The sequence below is a fragment of the Liolophura sinensis genome, chromosome 6 (genome assembly GCF_032854445.1).
Source record: "Liolophura sinensis isolate JHLJ2023 chromosome 6, CUHK_Ljap_v2, whole genome shotgun sequence".
NCBI lineage: Eukaryota > Metazoa > Mollusca > Polyplacophora > Chitonida > Chitonidae > Liolophura > Liolophura sinensis.
The window spans coordinates 80,801,483-80,826,584 of record NC_088300.1 but is presented as its reverse complement, the minus strand read 5'-3'; the positions used below and the strand labels follow the sequence as shown (position 1 = coordinate 80,826,584).

General features: G+C 39.9%; 1 protein-coding gene across 1 annotated transcript in view; it reads left to right on the top strand.

The window, feature by feature from the left end:
* The window catches only part of LOC135467621 (adapter molecule Crk-like), a 30,287-nt gene extending 18,577 nt beyond the window's left edge, over positions 1–11,710 (top strand). Inside the window, exons 3-8 of the mRNA XM_064745399.1 lie at positions 5,280–5,436; positions 5,690–5,734; positions 6,134–6,262; positions 7,894–8,004; positions 8,890–8,967; positions 10,808–11,710. Of these exons, the coding sequence (XP_064601469.1) occupies positions 5,280–5,436; positions 5,690–5,734; positions 6,134–6,262; positions 7,894–8,004; positions 8,890–8,967; positions 10,808–10,960 (673 nt within the window). The 3' untranslated portion in view covers positions 10,961–11,710. The remainder of the gene's footprint in view (positions 1–5,279; positions 5,437–5,689; positions 5,735–6,133; positions 6,263–7,893; positions 8,005–8,889; positions 8,968–10,807) is intronic.
* The last annotated feature ends 13,392 nt before the right edge of the window (positions 11,711–25,102 follow it).

Genomic DNA, 25,102 nt, shown 5'->3' with positions numbered 1-25,102 from the left:
AAAGGCTGTATTTGACCCTTTAAGGAGCCCTTCCTGGCCTTTTTGGCCCACGGCCAAAGACAGTTTTTCAGATCGCACATTGACTGGTCCACCCAGTTCAGAGGTTTGTCAGGTAGATGGTGCTAGTAAAGTACCTTGTAGTTCCTAGTGAACAATCCAGTTTCCTCCATCACAAACAAACCTGGGTGATGGGGTGCTATTAGAAGATTACAAGCTACCTACCAGCCTGCTATTTTAGTCAGATTTTGAGGAGGCTGCCTATTTTAACAAAATAGCTGGCTACTTTTCCAGGGTAGTATGTTTTCAACATAATGATGCTCACTCAATTATACATGTATAACTGAAAAATTCTACAGGACAGGATATATCACCATATGAGTAGTGCATTGGACATCAAATTCTACAGGTCAGGATATATCACCATATGAGTAGTGCATTGGACATCAAATTCTACAGGTCAGGATATATCACCATATGAGTAGTGCATTGGACATCAAATTCTACAGGTCAGGATATATCACCATATGAGTAGTGCATTGGACATCAAATTCTACAGGTCAGGATATATCACCATATGAGTAGTGCATTGGACATCAAATTCTAAAGGACAGGATATATCACCATATGAGTAGTGCATTGGACATGAAATTCTACAGGACAGGATATATCACCATACAAGTAGTGCATTGGACATGAAATTCTACAGGACAGGATAAATCACCGTACAAGTAATGCATTGGACATCAAATTCTACAGGTCTGTCAGCAACCTGAGGATGGTTTCATCCGGTCCATGCCCGGTTTCCTCCCACCATGATGCTGGCCGCCGTCGTATGAGTGAAATATTCTTAAGTAAGGCGTAAAACACCAATCAAATAATGAATAAATCAAATTCTACAGGACAGGATATATCAGCATATAAGTAGTGCATTGGACATCAAATTTCATCCATGACTGAGTTATACCCATTTGCCGGATTCTGAGAGCTACTAGTAGATGACAGTGCACTTTTTCGGGAATATTTTAGTGAAGCCTTTACAGTGTAATTGATACAAGTACATACATGTGCATATAACACAGAGTGTATGAGGTACAGTGTGCCGTTAAGTACATATAAAGTGGTGTAAGTACATTTGACTTTCCTCTTCTCTCTTTGGCCTGCCCATGGTCTAGACCAGTTCACCAGTAGACCCTGTTTATAAATAAGATACAAAATGCATGAAACTCATGAGAAGGAAGTCTTATAAACCTAACAAATAAAAACACCTGATTTTCATTGTTATGTGTTTCCCCTGTGTGGCAGCGGTTTTCAGAGTTTGGTCATGTTTGCTATCCATGCCCACATGGTCTTGTGGTTGATGAGGTGTGGTAAGAGAGCATAAATTGATGTTGAGTCTGGGAAATCTCTCTCATAAGTCAGGGAAAGGGTGGATTCAGGATCTAATAAAATAGACATGGATTATAATAGAGTAATGTGTTTTAGTAATATATCAGTATGTTTGCCTTAAATAGTGTCATTTATTGTATATTTGCTATTTATTATAAACCGGAAATAATGTGCATTGTGAGAATTGTTTGTCGTTATGAAGTACACTATATAAACTTAAAGGGCTAAAGACTCAATGCTGGACATCAGACAGTGTAGACATCGTTTCCTGAATTCAATTTTGCAACCTTGGTCACGCTTGAATAAATGTGCCACACCTAAAATTCAGCTTAGGCAAGGAATTACCTGGACTTGTGTACCTCTCAAACCAGCCAGTCTGAATCGATTTTGTATCCCTTTAAAGGATACATGAAATGCTTTAGTTTTATTTCCTACTGTGCAGATTATCATGTGTGATAACATATAAGAGTGCAAATTTTTCAACTTTCTTTGGAGGGTAAATACAGCTTCACAGTATGGTTTTCTCAAGGCCCAAGCCATCAGTCACGAATTTAAGTTGCTTGCTACAATGATCCCTGTTTAAGCAGATCTGTGGAGAATGGACCGCACTGGTCTGGCCAAATGGGTGCTGGATGTGGGAACAGACCAAATGGGGGAGCGGAGGGGCCGCTAAGCTGGCCCGAAGAAGTCATGCAGTATCTGTGTACATGTTACCTTGTCCACACTGTAGCCACATGGTTCACCGGGTTTGGGGCACTTCGAGGGTGTTCACAGAGTTCCCAGCAAGATCAGTGATGACGTAATTTCTGAAAAAGCTGACCGTTGATGGAAAATATGCAGGATATAAGAGAGGCAATTAACAGGTGTAAAAATACTCCCAAAATGATTTTTTGAAGAAAATTTCGGGGGCATAATTTTCTTCATTTGGCATAGAAACATCCTCTTTGTTTTGTAGTTTCTTTTCATGTATCCTTTAAGGAGGTATTTTATGATTTACCGTGGTTATTTATGATTTATGTGCTTTTTATTACACGTTCATTATATTTAATTTTATACACTGCTGTAAAAATTTTCATAGAGAGTAAAGCCATTTGAGCTTATAATTGTTTATATACAGATATACTGACTACTTATTTTGAAATGAAAAATAATTGTATTGATTGAACACACGATATCTGTCATTCGCATTCTTAAATTTTGAGAATGGTGTAGTCGATGACAATGAAATATAGTACAAATGGTATAATTACAGACATGTTCTATATTTAACAGACTTTGTGTTATACATGTTCCTGATTACCATCAACTTATAAATGCCACTAAATGAGAATAAATACAAAACAAAACAATGCAAACTCCAAATATGGAAGTCAGCTTGTTTAATATTCTGTATTTTGTTGTAACTATGTAGCCATTTTCAGGAATATTCAATAGAAAGACAGTTGAGGCTGTATGTCCCAGTGGAGAGTTTTACACAAACCTATCTGTGGGCATACAACAGAAAGACAATTGGGGCTGTATGTCCCAGTGGAGAGTTTTACACAAAACTGATCTGTGGGCATACAATAGAAAGACAATTGGGGCTGTATGTCCCAGTGGAGAGTTTTACACAAAACCTATCTGTAGGCATACAGTAGAAAGACAATTGGGGCTGTATGTCCCAGTGGAGAGTTTTACACAAAACCTATCTGTAGGCATACAGTAGAAAGACAATTGGGGCTGTATGTCCCAGTGGAGAGTTTTACACAAAACTTATCTGTGGGCATACAGTAGAAAGACAATTGGGGGCTGTATGTCCCAATGGAGAGTTTTACACAAAACCTATCTGTGGGCATACAGTAGAAAGACAATTGGGGCTGTATGTCCCAGTGGAGAGTTTTACACAAAACCTATCTGTAGGCATACAGTAGAAAGACAATTGGGGCTGTATGTCCCAGTGGAGAGTTTTACACAAAACTTATCTGTGGGCATACAGTAGAAAGACAATTGGGGGCTGTATGTCCCAATGGAGAGTTTTACACAAAACCTATCTGTGGGCATACAATAGAAAAACAATTGGGGCTGTATGTCCCAGTGGAGAGTTTTACACAAAACTGATCTGTGGGCATACAATAGAAAAACAATTGGGGCTGTATGTCCCAGTGGAGAGTTTTACACAAAACTGATCTGTGGGCATACAATAGAAAGACAGTTGAGGCTGTATGTCCCAGTGGAGAGTTTTACACAAAACTGATCTGTGGGCATACAGTAGAAAGACAATTGAGGCTGTATGTCCCAGTGGAGTGTTTTACACAAAACCTACCTGTGGGCATACAGTAGAAAGACAATTGGGGCTGTATGTCCCAGTGGAGTGTTTTACACAAAACCGATCTGTGGGCATACAATAGAAAAACAATTGAGGCTGTATGTCCCAGTGGAGAGTTTTACACAAAACTGATCTGTGGGCATACAGTAGAAAGACAATTGAGGCTGTATGTCCCAGTGGAGTGTTTTACACAAAACCGATCTGTGGGCATACAATAGAAAAACAATTGGGGCTGTATGTCCCAGTGGAGAGTTTTACACAAAACTGATCTATGGGCATACAATAGAAAGACAGTTGAGACTGTATGTCCCAGTGGAGAGTTTTACACAAAACCTACCTGTGGGCATACAATAGAAAAACAATTGGGGCTGTATGTCCCAGTGGAGAGTTTTACACAAAACTGATCTATGGGCATACAAGGGAAAGACAGTTGAGGCTGTATGTCCCAGTGGAGAGTTTTACACAAAACCTACCTGTAGGCATACAATAGAAAGACAATTGAGGCTGTATGTCCCAGTGGAGAGTTTTACACAAAACTGATCTGTGGGCATACAGTAGAAAGACAATTGGGGCTGTATGTCCCAGTGGAGTGTTTTACACAAAACCGATCTGTGGGCATATAATAGAAAGACAATTGGGGCCGTATGTCCCAGTGGAGAGTTTTACACAAAACCGATCTGTGGGCATACAATAGAAAGACAGTTGAGGCTGTATGTCCCAGTGGAGTGTTTTACACAAAACTGATCTGTGGGCATACGATAAAAAAACAATTGGGGCTGTATGTCCCAGTGGAGAGTTTTACACAAAACTGATCTATGGGCATACAATAGAAAGACAATTGAGGCTGTATATCCCAATGGAGAGTTTCGCACAAAACCTATCTGTAGGCATACAGTAGAAAGACAGTTGGGGCTGTATGTCCCAGTGGAGAGTTTTACACAAAACTGATCTGTGGGCATACAGTAGAAAGACAATTGAGGCTGTATGTCCCAGTGGAGAGTTTTACACAAAACTGATCTGTGGGCATACGATAAAAAAACAATTGGGGCTGTATGTCCCAGTGGAGAGTTTTACACAAAACTGATCTATGGGCATATAATAGAAAGACAATTGAGGCTGTATATCCCAATGGAGAGTTTCGCACAAAACCTATCTGTAGGCATACAGTAGAAAGACAGTTGGGGCTGTATGTCCCAGTGGAGAGTTTTACACAAAACTGATCTGTGGGCATACAATAGAAAGACAATTGAGGCTGTATGTCCCAGTGGAGAGTTTTACACAAAACTGATCTGTGGGCATACAATAGAAAGACAATTGAGGCTGTATGTCCCAGTGGAGAGTTTTACACAAAACCTATCTGTGGGCATACAGTAGAAAGGCAATTGGGGCTGTATGTCCCAGTGGAGAGTTTTACACAAAACCGATCTGTGGGCATATTTCCTGAGAGTAAATATGCAGTTTTTTTTCCCCTGTGTAAGTGATGAACTGTTGTGACAGAACAAGACAGTAATGATTTCTGTTTCGGTTCAGCTGATGATTTTCAGTAGAGCACTGTGCTGATTTGCCTATGTTGTTGTTGTTGTTACAGAGAGGACAGCAAGGTAAGCCATTATCTGATCAACAGGATACAGAAACCAGGAGGGTCAATCTGGTACAAGATAGGAGAACAGGAGTTTCCAGACATGCCCAGTTTGCTCAGATTTTACAAAAAACATTATTTGGAAACCTCATCATTAATCCGGCCGGTAAGTTGGTGTGAGTTCACGCTTGTTATCCAGGTGCCACATTCATAAAGCCATCTCAATCAGAGTTCTAGCAGTTTTGTTGGAAATGATCTTGGTTTAATGATTACAACACCATTATTACCAATATAATGCAACCTGCTTTTGGAAAAAAACTTTCTTAAAAATTTGTTTCACTTTTAATATTTTTTTAATATTCTTGAGTACAGCATAAAACACCAGTCAGATCAATAAATCAGCTTTGTTTTTTCCTTAGGCCCCAAGAGAAAAAGTGCGATGTAAATATGACTTTGCTGGAAGGGTAAGTGTGTTTTAAAGTTTAAACATTTCATTTTGAAATCTTTACATCGTCCATAGAGGAGTAATGATTAAATCTGAAACCTACAAAATGTAAGTTAAGCCCTGTTATTCTGTGTCTTTGGTCCAAGAGTGTGTTCTAATGGGTACCCATTTCCCAGAAAATGTATTCCCTCATGAACTCATAGTTGTCACAAGTGAAACTTTCTTGTGTAGGCAGTAAAGTCAGTGAAATAAAACATCAGTTGAATGTATCACATTAGTCATGTGGGTAATCTGCTTTTTGTCTTAGAAATGACAAAATCTGTAACTGGTTCAAATCCACTCACAAGATGTTGTGCGCTCTCTGAGCATGAGCTTGGCCTTTAAATACACATGTAATAACATCATTGGATTTATTTAGGATCCAGAAGACTTGCCTTTCACCAGAGGGGACGTTTTAGAAATTATAATGAAAGATGAAGAAAAATGGTGGACAGCTCGCAATAGCAATGGGGTTGTTGGTCAGATCCCTGTGCCCTATGTGGAAAAGGTATGTGCATGTATATATACTCTTACGATTTATCACCGGTACCATGGTGTGCACAGGACAGTTGATGATTTGTGACATGCATCATGGCATAGACACACCGAGCACATTACATGTACTGTATGGTTTATCACCGGTACCATGATGTGCACAGGACAGTTGATGATTTGTGACATGCATCATGGCATAGATACACCGAGAGCATTACATGTACTGTATGGTTTATCACTGGTATCATGCTGTACACAGGACAGTTGATGATTTGTGACAAGTGTCATGGCATAGACACACTGAGCACATTACATGTACTGTATGGTTTATCACTGGTACCATGATGTGCACAGGACAGTTGATGATTTGTGACAGGCGTCATGGCATAGACACACTGAGCACATTACATGTACTGTATGGTTTATCACTGGTACCATGATGTGCACAGGACATTTGATGATTTGTGACATGCGTCATGGCATAGACACACTGAGCACATTACATGTACTGTATGGTTTATCACTGGTACCATGATGTGCACAGGACATTTGATGATTTGTGACAGGCGTCATGGCATAGACACACCGAGCACATTACATGTACTGTATGGTTTATCACTGGTACCATGATGTGCACAGGACAGTTGATGATTTGTGACAGGCGTCATGGCATAGACACACCGAGCACATTACATGTACTGTATGGTTTATCACTGGTACCATGATGTACACAGGACAGTTGATGATTTGTGACAAGTGTCATGGCATAGACACACCGAGCACATTACATGTACTGCATGGTTTATCACTGGTACCATGATGTACACAGGACAGTTGATGATTTGTGACAGGCGTCATGGCATAGACACAACGAGCACATTACATGTACTGTATGGTTTATCACTGGTACCATGATGTACACAGGACAGTTGATGATTTGTGACAAGTGTCATGGCATAGACACACCGAGCACATTACATGTACTGTATGGTTTATCACTGGTACCATGATGTGCACAGGACAGTTGATGATTTGTGACAAGCGTCATGGCATAGACACACCGAGCACATTACATGTACTGTATGGTTTATCACTGGTACCATGATGTGCACAGGACAGTGGATGATTTGTGACAGGCGTCATGGCATAGACACACTGAGCACATTACATGTACTGTATGGTTTATCACTGGTACCATGATGTGCACAGGACAGTTGATGATTTGTGACACGCATCATGGCATAGATACACCGAGCACATTACATGTACTGTATGGTTTATCACTGGTACCATGATGTGCACAGGATAGTTGGTGATTTGTGACACGCATCATGGCATAGACACATCTTGCACATAAATTTCTCCTATAGTCTGGCCTCTAAAACTGCACTTTCTCAGGAACATAATTTAAAAGCCATAAAATGAAACTTTTGATGCCAACACTAAAGTTTTTTTGAAAAGTTTTGATAACAAATTAATTCAGTTTCACTCTTATGCGAATGAATAAGTCAGAGTGAAGCGAAATGAGTCACTTGAAAAACACTATACTTTAGGTCTGAAATCTAGAAGAGAAAAGAGCTTATTTTCTATTGTTCGGAATATTAAGTTTTCTTTTGTCTTCTAAACTCAATAATTTTGCTGTAGTGTACTGGGACAGATGGCAGAATTTCCAGTGACGGCGTCCGGCCAGACTACAACACACCCACGACAGGGGTAAAGTCAAAAGGTCCTAATGTTCCCAGGGTCCCCTCTGAGGTGAGGCTTGTGTGACACCCAGTGTAGCTCAGGACTCGGGTCTTGTGTTACACATAGTGTGACTCTGGACTCGGGTCTTGTGTTACACGTAGTGTATCTCTTTATCAATGTGGTTATTAAATTGTCCTCTTTGTGATAGTTTACTCTCATTTTCTCAAGTTTCTGTTGGAGCATTGGTGGAATGTATGGCTAATGCTTGAGATTTAGTGTCAGGGTGATAGTGCCTGCATTACCTCAGGCTCTTCTGCTGAATGACTGAATGCTACATGGTTTAATTCCACATGGTGAAGGAGACAGCTACATCATGGCTAGATCAGATCCCGCTACAAATCTCTTTCTTGTACTTGTACATGCTGTGTACTATACTGTGTATGTACTACAAAGTATGTGTCTGTATGATGTGTGTGAACTGTGTGTGTGAACGATGTGTGTGAACTATGTGTGTGTACTGTATGTGTACAACGTATGTGAACTGTGTGTGTGTACGATGTGTGTGTATGATGTATGTGAACTGTCTCTGTGCAATGTGTGTGGACAGTGTGTATATGTGTACGATGTGTGTGTACTGTGTGTGTATAATGTGTGTGAACTGTATGTGAACTCTATTTGGGTATGGTGTGTGTGAACTATGTGTGTGTATGATGTATGTGAACTGTGTGTGTATGATGTTTGTGAACTGTATGTGTACGATGTGTGTGGACTGTGTGTGTGTACAATGTGTGTATATGATGTGTGTGAACTGTGTAGCGTATGAGATGTGTGGACTGTACGTGTATGTGAACTGTGTATGTGTACAATGTGTGTGAACTGTGTGTACATGTATGTGAATTATGTGTGTGTATGATGTTTGTGGACTATGTACATATATGTAAACTGTGATTACAGATAACCCTTCCTGCTCAAGCCAAAGTGATTCAAGAACGAGTACCTAATGCCTATGATAAGACTCAGTTGAAACTAGAGGTAAGTCAGTCATGCTAAAGTTAGCTCCCTTTTGTCATAAAATCACCGTTCATTTAACACTATGGAAATATAGTTGATCCACTGAACAGCTAGCATAATAAATAAATAATTCCAAAGAAATTCCAACAATTATTAAACAATTTTAATATTTCAATTTTAATTGTCACTTAGGAGAATTGTGTCGAAAGGTGTACAGAAAAGCATAATTTACAAGCATGCCCAGTAAGATAAGCCTGGAGATAAAGATTTATGGCGGTGTTATAGTGTCAGGGGAACAGATTTGGCAGCGTAAACATGAATGAATGCATTACTGTCATCACTACGAGTAGTGCAACGCCAGTTCTCCTGATGATGGCAAAATGAAGTGCCGAAACATTGAGTCAAAATAAGTCTTTCGTTTTTCAGTTACACTACTTGTGTATTACGTTAAGCTAATCAAGTAATGCTGCATTCATAACATCACACCTGTGTTTGGAATCAAACTCACTCGCAAGGAAATGTAACCAGTTACAACATCTTGCATTATTCTTGCAGAAATCCCTTTCTTTCTATTTACACCCATCTAATATTCAAAAACCTAAACCTGATTTATCAAATAGCATATGGGTCAGATGCCAACAGTAGGAAATGAAGCAAATGATGTTGTGTTATTTCCATATATTTTGTGGTGAAAAATATTTATTTGTTTGCAGTTTTAGCTGTTGTTATTGTAAATCTAGGCCTTCTCACGTTAAAGTAGACCAAAAATTTTTATGTCAGCAACCTATTTCCCCCAAGCTTTCTGAGAAAGCTTAGTTTTCTCCCACCATAATGCTGGCAACCGTCGTAGAAGAGAAATATTCTTGAGTTGTAAAACGCCAATGAAATAAATAAATATATGAACACAATCTAATGCATCTTTGTAAAAACTCTTTATCGAAGGCATTTAAAAGAAAGATATATATGAAAATAACTAGGACAAAGAAGAAGCTTTTTGATCTTCTGAGAGATAATTTCTTTGCTTTAGGTCAGTGAAGTATTGTCTGTGTGGCCTTTAAGCCTTGACATGTTGTTGTTGTTATGATGTTCCTGTTTCTGGAACACCAGGAGAGAAGTGCCACTCTAGTCTCATTGGACTCTGGCATGCCACTCTAGTCTCATTGGATTGTGACGTGCCACTCTAGTCTCAGTGTACTCTGGTGTTCCACTCTAGTCTTGGTGTACTCTGGCATGCCACTCTAGTCTCAGTGTACTCAGGTGTGCCAGTCTAGTCTCAGTGGACTTTTGATGTGACACTCTAGTCTCATTGGACTCTGGCGTGACACTTTAGTCTCAGTGGACTTTGACGTGCCAGTCTAGTCTCAGTGGACTCTGGTGTGCCACTCTAGTCTCAGTGGACTGTGACGTGTCACTCTAGTCTCAGTGAACTGTTATGTGCCAGTCTAGTCTCAGTGGACTCTGACGTGCCACTCTGGTCTCAGTGGACTTTGACGTGTCACTCTAGTTTCAGTGGACTCTGACGTGCCACTCTAGTCTCAGTGTACTCTGGTGTGCCACTCTAGTCTCAGTGTACTCTGGTGTGACACTCTAGTCTCAGTGGACTCTCACTCGCGGCATCCTTCCTTAATGGTTCTTGTGTGTTTCACCTTTCAGAGGAAACCAATGAAACTTTGCTGTTAACATTCACTATGTCTAAAAAAGCTATTTAATTTGAATTGATTGAGTCACGAGAGCGACTTGGACAAATACTCTTATCTGAGGATTTCTGCTGCCGTCATAACATTGCGGTATTGTTGTAGAAATCGTAATTGCATTTAGTTTTGACACTCTGTAATAACGGACATTGCTCTTTATTTTTCAGAAAGGAGACATAGTAACAGTGACACAGATGCACCCTAATGGCCAGTGGGAGGGCGAGTTGAAAGGCAAGAAGGGGTTTTTCCCCTTCACACATGTGACCTTGATTGACCCAAACAACCCTAATGGCGAGGACGGCGACATCGAGAGAACATAGTCAGGATACTTCCAATTAGGCTGCTTCTTATAATAAACCACAGTTTGATTGTTTTGCAAGGACTGTGCATCGTAATATTGAATGGACTGTACACATGCTTAAGAAATAGACTTAACATGGACCCTTGCTGAGTGAGGAGGGGGCAACCTACCTCCCTTCATGACAAGGTACTAGTTATCTCCCTTTGACTGGAGTGTGTAATAATGGGATGGCTTCTCGCTAAGAGCCTTATATTACTTGGGGAGAGAGCTGCTGATGGGGTAAATGTGTGCCATTCTTCAGGACAAACCTGCAGGATTACTTGCCCAGGGGAGCAACAACAACAGCTACATTATCTTTTACACCTTGAAAGTGTTATTTTCATTTGCCTTATGTTGTTGTCATAAGATTGTTTTCTGTGGCAAAGTGTTGTGAAGTTTTGTGCTTACGGTGCGTGAGTTGAAATGTATAATATTGTATATACCACGGCTATGTTCCTGTAGCTGATTCATGTCAGTGCCCACCACACGAGGCCAACTCCAGCCTCGGACACTGCACTGGCTTTTAACCTTCTTACCTGCACCAGCTTACCAGGACTGCGCTCAGAAGATTAACGTCTAACATTGAGGCATCAGATATGCGCCGTACTATTCCAGTCACAAACAGTACTCAGTCACAGGATGGTATGAACAAAAATGAACCAATTTGTTGTTACGGGATGGAAGTGCACTGCACTGAAATAAGCTGTACATTAAGTGATTGGGTATATGTACATACATACATACATATATATATATATATATATATATATATACATATACAGACATACATACATACATATATATATACATATAAATACTGATACGGTAGGTCATTTTTTTGTATATCTGGACTTGCATGTGAATATAAATATACAGATAAACTGTGTGCACATCTTGTGGGTATGTATGTACATCTTGTGACACTTTAAGTGCTACCGATGCGTCTTGTAGCTCAGTGTAGTCAGTGGTCAGTATAAAGCCGGAAAACAGTTAACGAGAACTGCTAAAACCAGCATCAGAATATTTCCGAAGTTTAAATAAGTATCACCTGTTAAAGGAAATACCTTATCGATGTGAGTTGTGCAAAGTTAGGAAATCATGAACAGATAGGAAAGCAAGGTACCTTTTCTTTTTCTTCTGCCAGTAACCAAGTACTATTGTGCTGTTTCCCTTCACTTTGATGATTAATTTTGATTCCATATATCTAAGGCGTACCTTCCACGATCTGTGTCCATTGGCTTTACCTGCATATGATGTAAATTTCTGTCAAGTGAAGGGTAAGAAACCATGTTTGTTTTTTTCTGAAATGGTGTACTTATTTCTCCCTGGAGCATCCACTGTTTTTTGTGTTGTGAATTGTACCTGTATCTCAGTGATAAATATGGTTTGACTACTACCACAGACACCTGTCCTTCACTGGCCTTCCTTCTCTCCTGTCAGGTGTACAATGATCAGTCTCTGTCAAACACACCTGACCTCCACTGGCTTCACTTTCACCTGTCAGGTGTACAGTTACCTATATAATGATCAGCCAGTGTCAAACACACCTGGCCTCAACTGGCTTCCCCTTTCTCCTGCAAGGTGTACAGTTACATGTACCTGTCAGATGATCAGACACTCCCACACACCTGGTCTCCCTTCTCTCCTGTCAAGGGTACCGTTACCTGTATGATGATCAGCCATTAATACACACACCTGGCCTCCCTTCTCTCCTGTCAGGTGTAGTGGCCGCCCTTCTCTCCTGTGAAAAGTACAGTGACCTGTAGGAGATGAGTCACCGACTGACACATGTTGCAGTGTGGGGAGTCTGTGCTGACAAAGACTGTCTGTGACTCGCCACATGTCACAGTGTGGGGAGTCTGTGCTGTCAAAGACTGTCTTGTGACTCTCCACGTCACAGTGTAGGGAGTCTGTGTTGACAAAGACTGTCAGTGACTCGCCACATGTCACAGTGTGGGGAATCTGTGCTGAGAAAGACTAAGTGACTCGCCACATGTCACAGTGTGGGGAGTCTGTGCTGACAAAGACTCAGTGACTGGCCACATCACGGTGTGGGGAAGTCTGTGCTGACGAAGACTGTGCTTGACTCGCCACATATCACAGTGTGGGGAGTGGGGTTCCTCCTGCACTAAAAATAGTAACAGTTTTGGTGAAGGAATAGTTGTGCCAAACACTATGACAACAGCCGGCTTTATCATCCCAGTTGTAGGCTGTTTTCTCCATCCTAATCATTCAGCTGCTTGAGTTGTGGCCTTTCAACAGAATAGAATCAAATCTACACACACCTTGTATAAGAATGTTTGAGAAATTTGAGTTAATTGAAAATAAAATGTAAAATAAATCTTTTTTATTTGAAAAAGGACCTGTAATTTATTTCTTGTACGTAAAATTGTTAGTCAATGAACGAAAACTAATTTCAGAAATTTTGGCCATCACTACTGTTTTAATTTATACTCTATTTTGAATTTGCAGATGTTGAAGACAACTATAGGTTTACATCAATATGCATTGCTGCTAATGGAGATTGTATACATATATACATTATATATCAAATTTCAAACATGTAAATGAATGAATAGCACCTGTGAAATGAATGTGGAATCCATTATAAATATGTGTATGTATTAGCAGATATAGTGTTACAGGCTCAGTGTATCCAGCAAATCTGACTGCAGCCAGGTAACCATGATATGAATGTGTGTCTTCACAGATCTTACAGCTATTTTCTGACTGGAGCCAGGTAACCATGATATGAACGTGTGTCTTCACAGATCTTGTGGTTATTTATGCAACTATTGTTCATGTACTCACGGATGACAGTACTAGGCTGGTGTCACAGTGTCACAGTTCCTATACCCTCTAACCTCGGGTACATGTTTGTGTCTTGTAGCTGTGGCTGCATTTTGTCAGTGCCTCTCTGCCAGGCATTGGCACTTGGGCATTGTCACAGGTGGAACTTGTCTTATGAATGACTCTCTGTTGTCCTCAAAGCGGATCTCTTAAGTATTACAATAAAATTGATTTCTTTTCACTACGAGTGTGTTGTTTTGTCTGCCATAAAGTCGACTTTATAATGTCTAACTACTGACTTAGTGCTCAACTTCCTGTCTCATGCTAGTTAAATACAGTGATGAAGTGGTACTTTTGTACTAATTACCAAAGTAATTAGGTAGAAAGATTCTTCCTAGACTTGATTTAACTTGCCAAGTCTCTGCCAACAACCACGAACACTATGTGGTTGTTGGCAGAGCAAAATACAGAGAAAACACTGCTGGCTTTTTACACCATTCATGCCTTCAGCGCTTTCCATCTGACATTTTACAGCGTTCCCTTTCAAGATTATGATTGATTTAGTTAATTGATTTAGTTAATTGATTTATTGGTGTTTTAAGCTGTAAAGGTTATTTTTCTTTAATAAAAGAATGAAGCAAAGTTTATGGGTGAAGGATACACATCATAGTCTTGAGGAAACCATGCAACAGTGCTGAAAATAATGGAATGAAGCCCAGTTTATGGGTGAAGGATACACGCCAGGATTTTGAGGAAACCACACACCAGTGCAACAGTGCTGAAAATAATGGAATGAAGCGAAGTTTATGGGTGAAGGATACACGCCATAGTCTTGAGGAAACCACACACCAGTGCAACAGTGCTGAAAATAATGGAATGAAGCCCAGTTTATGGGTGAAGGATACACGCCATAGTCTTGAGGAAACCACACACCAGTGCAACAGTGCTGAAAATAATGGAATGAAGCCCAGTTTATGGGTGAAGGATACACGCCAGGATTTTGAGGAAACCACACACCAGTGCAACAGTGCTGAAAATAATGGAATGAAGCCCAGTTTATGGGTGAAGGATACACGCCATAGTCTTGAGGAAACCACACACCCCAATGCAACAGTGCTGACTTAAAGTTGCATTGTAAAACGTGAAATTTTATTACTGGACAAGGACTGTCGACTCCTGGGACAACACAGACAACTACGCTTGCTAGGGTTTAAACCGGTGGTTTTTTGAGTTCAAGACCATTGATCGAACCCCAAGAGAGGCAACACCCACCATACAAATGTGATAAAAAGTTGGAGGGGAATGCGGTATGAGGAACCAGTGATACCATATATATTCTAGACACCTTGAAACAGGTGAAATTGTGCCTGTCTGCTGCCTTTAAAGCTCATCAATAGACCCCTGCCGTTAATCTATAGACAAGAAACATAAAATATCATTATATAGATTTGATTTAGGGAAAATATTTTTTTTATGAATTAAAGTCTCACGTAGAATTTTGAATTATACATTTTGAGCACCGGTCATATGTACATCTGTAGAATATAGCCGGGGATAAGTGTGGATTATGGTAGATAAGCTGGTAGATAAGCTACCTGTCGGGAATAAATGTTGATTATCTACTGGTAAGTTACCTCTCGGGGATGACTGTGGATTATCTACTGGTAGATAAGCTACCTCTCAGGGATAAATGTGGATTATCTACTGGTAGATAAGCTACTTCTCGGGGATAACTGGATTATCTACTGATAGATAAGCTACCTCTTGGGGATAACTGTGGATTATCTACTGGTCTGTAGATAAGCTACCTCGTTGATAACTGTGGATTATTTACTGGTAGATAAGCTACCTCTCCTTTATCTGTAAAACAGTTTTGGAAGTGATGATCGCCTGATATATGTGCTGTGATAAAATTCAAAGTAGAATAGCCGTGTAATCTGTAATGGTTTCCGAGAAGTTTGATGACGATGGGTCTATACCATGCGTAGTTTTACGCTTGCTTCACTTAGTAATTTTTCACTTTTACAAAACAAGGACTAGTAACAAATCGGTACATATAAAGGAATATGTGAGCCTCAGAAAATGAAGTAAATTCCAAGAGAATTTTAAATTAGCAAGGGGATCTGGATCTGGATCAATTAAAGGGAATAAGTGAACCGGTCTAAGTGCCCTGGGATTGCTTCATTCTACATTAGGACTACTGGTTGGAATGACTGGAATTTCTGTGCAAAACTACACAACCGTCCGTCAGTATTACGGTCAACGGCTTATTGCAGGCGTTATTTGGTCGCTTAAACTACACGGTGAAGGCAATACCGTGATAGCATGGCCCACCGATTATTCGGCAAATTTTATCGCACAAACTTCTATAAAGTGATAACCATTCAATGAGGAAACTCCACATAAGGGAGGAATTCGGGTTGGATTTCCAAATTCTTGCAGCTTTCAAGACTGCTGATGGAATGGCGCCAGCTGATAGAGCTGCTGGTTCAGGCGTACTGCGGCAGGCTTAGAAGAGCGGAGCAAGGGAGGGGAGTATAAGTGTGTGTGTTGGGGGTGGGGTGGTGTGGTTGCAAATAGAAAAAAAAATGCATATATGAGATTATAGCTGTACCTTGGGCTACATATACATTTATTGATTTAAATTCAAGTTTGATTACTTTGAATGAACCATCAAAGGAAGAGATCAGCTTGTGATCTAATTGACGTACAAATTTGTCTACATGGTATGTAAGTATGATGTGACCATTGGATATGAATAAATTCCAGTTAGAATTACACGATGATGCGCCTTCCCGTTCCATTTAGACAGCACAATGATGGCATGTTAGCAGGTGAGCTTTGGGACCTGTGGGGCTACCAAAAAGGCTCAAAGTGACATTATTCTCCGCACTACAAAACAAACAAGCATGAGCCTTGGTGTATATCAATAGGGCGCTGCATATACAGTTCTATAACTGTTTTCATGTTCTTTGCGTTTGCCAGTGACACCCAAAAGTCAGTGGTGAAATGTAGACGCCGTTAAACGTTGAAAATCGCCCATCAGTGCTGATGTCTTGTTGCTTATGTGAAAGGAGAGATTACTTGTCTTGTTTGCCCAGGGTGTGGCTGTGTCTTCTCCAGACTTGTGTAGGTAATCTGTGTCTGTATGTTTATCTCACGTATGCGTCCACGAAGGCATCGGGCGCTGTATAAACGACTCGGTGATTCTAAGGCCTTAGAAGGCACGTCTTGGCGTCTGAAGTGTAGACGGATTATCTGTTATTTCCAAAAAACTTTGGTTATAGTGAGCGGCTGCTGTCATAGCTGTAATTGCATTATATATGCGGCAGATATATCGCATTTAACTGAAGAACTGTGTAGGCCTCAGGTATAAAGTGCATCAGGGGTTATACTTGGAATCTCCTGGACACCATTCACCATGGGTTATTACTATGCTGTGTAACACATATTGGCAACGAGGCTGATGCTGTTCTTTTGACCAGTCAGTCATGGGCCGGCTTCAACTACACGAGGTACTTTCGGTTTTCCCTACCGTCAAAGTATTTCTTAGAAAACCTTAAATCGTTCCATTTTTTCCCTAAAATTACAAAGCCCACAAGAATAACCGATAGGACTGCAACTTTGATCGACAACATATTTACGAATCATCACCAAAGTGCATTGACTTCCGGCATTCTCTTGACTGATATAACCGATCATTTTCCCATTTTCCATTTTAGCAGTCAGCCATTATATGATATGAACGAAAGCAAACCTATCCCAATCTATAAACGTCTTTTTTCTGAAAATAATAAGCTTAACTTTAAAGCATGTTTGAATAATTATAAATGGAATCACGTGTTTAATGAAAGCGATACCAATGTCGCATATGACTCTTTTCTAGAGCAATTTAAATCCATTTATGATCAGTGCTTTCCACTTCGTAAATTTAAACATAGCAATAAAAAACAAAACCTTGGGTAAGCTCAGCCATTTTAAATTCATGCAAAGAAAAGAATAATTTGTATAAACTACACCTGAAGCATAATGACAGCACGATAAGTACGCAATACAGAACATATAGAAATAAATTAAATCACACACTTCGTATTTCCAGAAAATCTTATTATGACAATTTAATCTGGTCAACAATAACATAAAGGGCACATGGAAAATAATAAATGAACTTATACAGACGAAACGTAATAATGTACTACCTAAATCTTTTTATATAAATGATATTGAAGACAGTGATCCTCAGAGCATAGCAGACAATTTTAATGGCTACTTTAACACAGCCCCAAGTGTTATTGCTGGGGAGATACCGCAGATGGGGCAAAATTTTGAAACTTTTCTCAAAACACCATCAGTACCAAATTTCAGTCTCGATCCCTGTACCTCAGCAGAAGTTGTAGATGTTATCATGGTACTGAAGAATAGCTCTCCTGGCCTAGATGAGATTCGTGTTTCAGTTGTAAAGTATTGTGCCACAGCAATAGCGAAACCGCTGACCCATATAATAAACTTATCGTTTCAAACTGGAATATTCCCTGATAAAATGAAAAGTGCTAAACTCACACCAGTGTATAAATCGGATGAAATGAAGGAGTTTAAAAATTACCGACCAATATCTGTCTTACCGTGTTTCAGCAAAATCATCGAAAAACTGGTGGTTAACTGTCTGACGACGTTCCTCGAAATGAACGATATTATGTACAGTCAACAGTTCGGTTTCAGATCGCATCACTCTACTACACATGCAATAATTGCTCTATATGATAAACTAGTAACTGCTAAAGAAACAAATAAGTACAGCATCACTCTTTTTCTAGACCTTGCAAAGGCTTTTGATACTGTAGACCACAATATATTGTTGAAAAAACTCGACCATTATGGTGTCAAAGGTCTTAGTAATATATGGTTTAATGATTATCTGAAAAACAGATCACATTGCCTTTTATACAACGATTGCCGATCAACTACTAAATACATGAATATTGGTGTTCCTCAGGGCTCAATCCTAGGACCCCTTCTCTTTTTAATATACATTAATGACATTAAAGATGTTTCATCTCTACTTGATATCATATTGCTTGCTGATGATACTAGTGCTGTCCTTTGCAATGATGATCCAGCACACCTCCTGGAAACTTTTAATCGTGAAATTGAAAAAATTTACGATTGGCTATGTTGCAATAAACTGTCTCTTAATATTAAGAAAACCAAATTTATGTACATCGCTCCCAATCGCAGAATAAATAATCATGCTACTCCTTTCCTGGCTATAGCAGGCGTAAATATCGAAAAAATCAAGACCTTCAATTTCTTAGGTATAACTTTCAATGAAAGATTAACGTGGACAAACCACATAAATAATATCTGCAAAAAAATATCCCGTAATTTAGGGGTGATAAATCATATTAAATATGCCCTAAAGAAAAATACTCTGTTCATCCTGTACTATGCACTTATTAACCCATATATTACGTACTGCAATGCTGTGTGGGGAAATACTTATGAAACACATCTTCTTCCCCTAATCCGTCTTCAAAAACGAGCATTACGCATTATTACCTCCTCTCATAAATACGAACACACCGCGCCTATTTTTACTGAGTATAATACCTGTTACCGCGGTTAACACCTTTCAGACACTCCAGTTAGTTCACAAATACTTCTACAATCCTAGCATTACTCCATTATACACCCGTACTTACTTTACAAAACAGTCTGATATTCACTGCTATCCAACTAGAACATCATATTTTAACTTACACCGACCATTTCATAGAAGCAATCTATCCCTACACACTTGTAAAATAAAAGGACCGATCGAATGGAATAAACTGCCCTCCAATTTTAAAGAAATCACCTCTTTATCATTATTTAAATCGTCTTTGAAAACTTTACTCCTGAGAAAAATATACAGCTGATGAAGCATATAGCTATAATCATTACTACACCAAGTCATCCACAATTGTACATACGTTTTGAATTAACCCAGTTGCGACACGTAGTTGCTTGCTTAACGTTTTCTCTTGATAGTATATTGTTGTCGCCTTGATTGATATGAATATTAATTCATAAGTGCACATGTGTGCGTGTGCATATTTGTACACATATTTACGAATGTAAATTCTCTTTACTGTCTGTATATCCTTATATTTAGGAGTGGGTGCTACAGTAGTAACTACTATGTGTATGCATAATTAGGTACACATGTACGTATGTGCAAGTGCTTCATTCCAACATATGAGTATTAACCAGTTAGCATCTCTTGTCAATTAAATTTAAACATGTTATGGGATACAATAAGCCCTTTGGGGTTTCTGCTCCCGCCAGAGTGCTATAAGTTGTATTATGTTGACAAACTGATGTATCCGTACATATGTAATTATGTGTGTGTGTATATACCTGTTTGTATTAACCTTGATTAAGAAAAAACCATTATTATATAGGCCTACTTATACTGTGCACATTACGATAATATTTAAGATGTATTTGTATGAATATACGTACATGTACATACATATGCGTGTGCCTGTGTGTTTGTGGGTGTGTATGTATATGTATGTATATGTATGTGTGTATGTGTGTGTATATATATTTATATATAACCATGCGGATACAAGAGGTTTAGGTACATAGAGGTATTGAGATGTTCTTCCTTTTCTATTTTCTTTCTGGTGAATAAATCAAATCAAATCAAAAAAAATGAATATGATCCTTCCCGGGTTCTCCTGTACGAGATGTTATCGGTTTCCCTTAAAAAGGTTCTTCCCCGGATTCTCCTGTATGAGATGTTATCGGCTTCCCTTCAATAGGATCATGCCCGGGTTCTACTGTATGGGCTGATCTCGGGTTCCCCTAAATAGGATCTTTCTCAGGTTCTCCTGTATGAGCTGTTCTCCCTGAACAGGATCCTCCCTCGGTTCTCCTGCATGATGTATTCCCGGGTTCTGCAAAAGTTCTCCCCCCGGCACCAAATTTTTCCTGCAAGAAAACTTTCCGATTTCTCTCGCAACACATCTTCACTGGATATCCTTGTATGCCTATCAGGAATCTAACTTGGCAACGTATGATCTTACCGGTCTCCCCGCATTTGAGACTAATATAACTTAGTCTCAGTCTACATGAGGTCTCCAGTTTCTCCTGCATTGCGTTTCCACGGGTTTTCACTGCAACGCATTGTCCCCAATTTTTCTTGCAAGTGATTTTCTTAGTTTCCGCTGCATTGAATATTTCACGTTTTCACAGCAAAGGATGATCTTATTTTTTTTTTTTTGCATGGGATTTTACCGGTTTTCGCTTCAAAGGGGATTCCCGGTTTCCACTGCAAAGGGGATTCCCGGTTTCCACTGCAAATGGGATTCCCGGTTTTCACTGCAAAGGCTATTCCCGGTTTCCTTTTCATAGAATTTTCGCACTGTTCCTTGCATGGAATACTACCGGCCTGCGCTGTAGAGAATATTCAGCTGACACCAGCATATAAACTCATTTTCTACTTCATATACCACACCATTATCATAGTTTAGAAAACGATCTTTACGCCACGCACCAAATGATTAGTGAGATCCCTACACCACATGCACACCAAATGATTAGGGAGATCTCTACACCACATACACACTAAATGATTAGGGAGATCTCTACACCACATACACACTAAATAATTAGGGAGATCTCTACACCACATGCACACCAAATGATTAGTGAGATCCCTACACCACAAGCACACCAAATGATTAGGGAGATCCCTACACCACATGCACACCAAATCTCTACACTACGTGCACACTAAATGATTAGGGAGGTCTCTACAGAACATGCATACCAAATCATCAGAGAGATCCCTACACCACATGCACACCAAGTGAATACAGAAATCTCTACACCACATGCACACTAAATGATTAGAGAGATCTCTACACCACATGCACATCAAATGTTTAGTGATATCTCTAGACCACATGCACACTAAATGATTAGAGAGATCCTACACTACAGGCACACCAAATGATTAGAGATCTCTCTACACCACATGCACACCAAATGTTTAGTGATATCTCTAGATCACATGCACACTAAATGATTAGAGAGATCCTACACTACAGGCACACCAAATGATTAGAGATCTCTCTATACCACATGCACACCAAATGATTAGGGAGATCTCTAGACCACATGCACACCAAATGATTAGAGACAGATCCCTTCACCACATGCACACCAAATGATTAGTGAGATCTTTACACCACATGCACATCCAAGTGATTAGAGAGATCTCTACACTACGTGCTCACTAGTTGATTAGGGAGGTCTCTACAGAACATGCATACCAAATCATTAGAGAGATCCCTACACCACATGCACACCAAATGATTAGGGAAATCCTACAGAACATGCACACCAATTGATTAAGTAGATCTTTACACCACATCCACACCAAATGATTAGGGAGAACTCTACACCACATGCATACCAAATCATTAGAGAGATCTCTACACCACATGCACACCAAATCATTAGAGAGATCTCTACACCACATACACACTAAATGATTAGGGAGAGCCCCACACCACATGCACACCAAATGATTAGGGAGATCCCTATACCACATACACACCAAATGATTAGTGAGATCCCTACACCACATGCACACCAAATGATTAGTGAGATCCCTACACCACATGCTCACCAAATGATTAGGGAGATCCTACACCACATGCACACCAAATGATTAGTGAGATCCCTACACCACATGCACACCAAATGATTAGGGAGATCCCTACACCACATGCACACCAAATGATTAGGGAGATCCCTACACCACATGCACACCAAATGATTAGGGAGATCCCTACACCACATGCACACCAAATCTCTACACTACGTGCACACTAAATGATTAGGGAGATCTCTACACCACATGCACACTAAATGATTAGGGAGATCTCTACACCACATACACACTAAATGATTAGGGAGATCTCTACACCACACACACACTAAATGATTAGGGAGATCTCTACACCACATAAACACCAAATGATTAGGGAGATCTCTACACCACATGCACACTAAATGATTAGGGAGATCTCTACACCACATAAACACTAAATGATTAGGGAGATCTCTACACCACATGCACACCAAATGATTAGGGAGATCTCTACACCACATGCACACCAAATGATTAGAGAGATCTCTACACACATACACTAAATGATTAGGGAGATCTCTACACCACATGCACACCAATGATTAGAGAGATCTCTACACCACATGCACACCAAATGATTAGAGAGAATAATATACATCTGCCAATAATTAAATGACACATTGTCAAGTGACAAATAGTACATTAACTCTCATAATCTTTGTCGTTACATGTGTGTTGAGTGAAATTGAATACTTCTGCAGGGTTAATCCCAATCAAGGGAGTTACTGTTAGTGGAGACACAACAGGAAAAACTGATAAAACTCGATGATTCAGCGTGCGGAAAACATTTTATGCTGGTATTATTCAATACATACCGGGATAAGGTCACCCTGATTGTAAACGGTTAGCACGTGGTGACTGTACACAAGATTGTAGTAAGGGTGTGAGCCAAGCGTGTGACCCGCACTATGTATATCAAAGTACCATACACATTTGTCATCATCCAAACGTGTTAGAAAATCACAGGCTATATGCCACTATATTATCTATCAGGTGTGGTTAAGGTTTGATGGAAATCTGCCCTACATCCGATACTGCTTGACTAGATATCAGCTGTCCTTATCCGATACTGCTTGGCTGTATATATTAGCTGTACTTATTCGATGATGCTTGACCGTAGATAACAGCTGTACTTATGTGATACTGCTTGACCGTAGACAGCAGCTGTACTTATCCGATACTGCTTGACTGTAGACATGAGCTGTACTTATCCTAAATTGCTTGATTGTAGATATCAGCTGTATTTATTCGATATTGCTTGACCGTAGATAACAGCTGTACTTATCATATACTGCTTTACTGTAGACATCAGCTGTACTTATCCTATACTGTTGAGTGTACAGTCTGGATATGGAAACTGCTTGTAGGATCAGTCTGGATATGGAAGCTGCTTGTGAGATCAGTCAGTATGGCCCCACCCAACTGCTCATAAACTTCACACCTTCTCCTCGCAGTTTGGCCCGCCTCATCGCTCATCATTTTTGCAGCTTCGCCTCGCAGTTTATTTATCTATTTATTTGATCGGCGTTTTACGATATAGACAAGAATATTTCACTTATGCGACGGCTGTCCAGCATTGTGGTGGGAGGAAACCGGACAGAGCCCGGAGGAAACCCACGGCCATCCGCAAGTTCTGGCAGACCTTCCCATGTACGGCCGGAGAGGAAGTCAGCATCAGCTGGACCTCGTAGTTTAGTTCCACCCGATCACTCGTCCACTTCGCAACTTCGCAACTTCGCCACACCCCATAGCTCATCAACTTCGCAGCGTCGCCTCGCACTATCGCACATAACTATCGCACTATCGCATCAACTTCGCACTGTAGCCCAACAGCGATGCATATGCCTGGTGTTTCGATGATTTGTTGCTCCAGCATTTCATGTTTTTCCAATGTACTGATGAATATAAAGTTGTGCTTAAATCGTCTCTAGTGTTGTGTTGTATTAAATATGAAATGTGCAATAGTATACATTCCATATGAGCTTCTAGACTCGTTGAAAAACGCTGCAGTCACTGTTTTTTTTCTTTTATTGTTTGTTTTCCGATACAGTAGGCAATAAACTATTTTATATTGTAAATAACAACGTATATTTTGTCCAGATTCAAACAAACAGAAGTAATTTTTGACTATCCACAAGTGACAGTGAAGTGCACCTAGCTTTTTACTCATGCACATGCGTGGATTGGCACTTCTCAGGGCGAAGGCTGCCCACACACTTTATCCAGTTTGAAACTCTTCAGGCTGCCCACCCACTTTATCCTGTTTGAACCTCTTCTACTTTTGGGTCAAGTACATAAAGGGCTCACGCCATGCAAAGATGAGTCTGCAACAATCTTAGAAGACATGTTGGTAATCAGTTATCGGCTACAATGCTTAAAAAGCGCGATATTTCTCTGAAGTACAAAGTATTAACATGGAATTTCGCGGGTTATTGCACAGAAAGCTGAGAAGCAGCCAAAAAAAATGCCACACATAACGTCTGCAACTGAACCAAAAGTGGAAATGTTTGAATCTCAATATCTTGAGACACTTTTATAGCATCATTTTTTTCTACTATAAAAGGGTAAATTTACACAGGACACTGTGCTCCATTTGTCAAGCAGTTGTAGTTGATAGCTCTAACCATA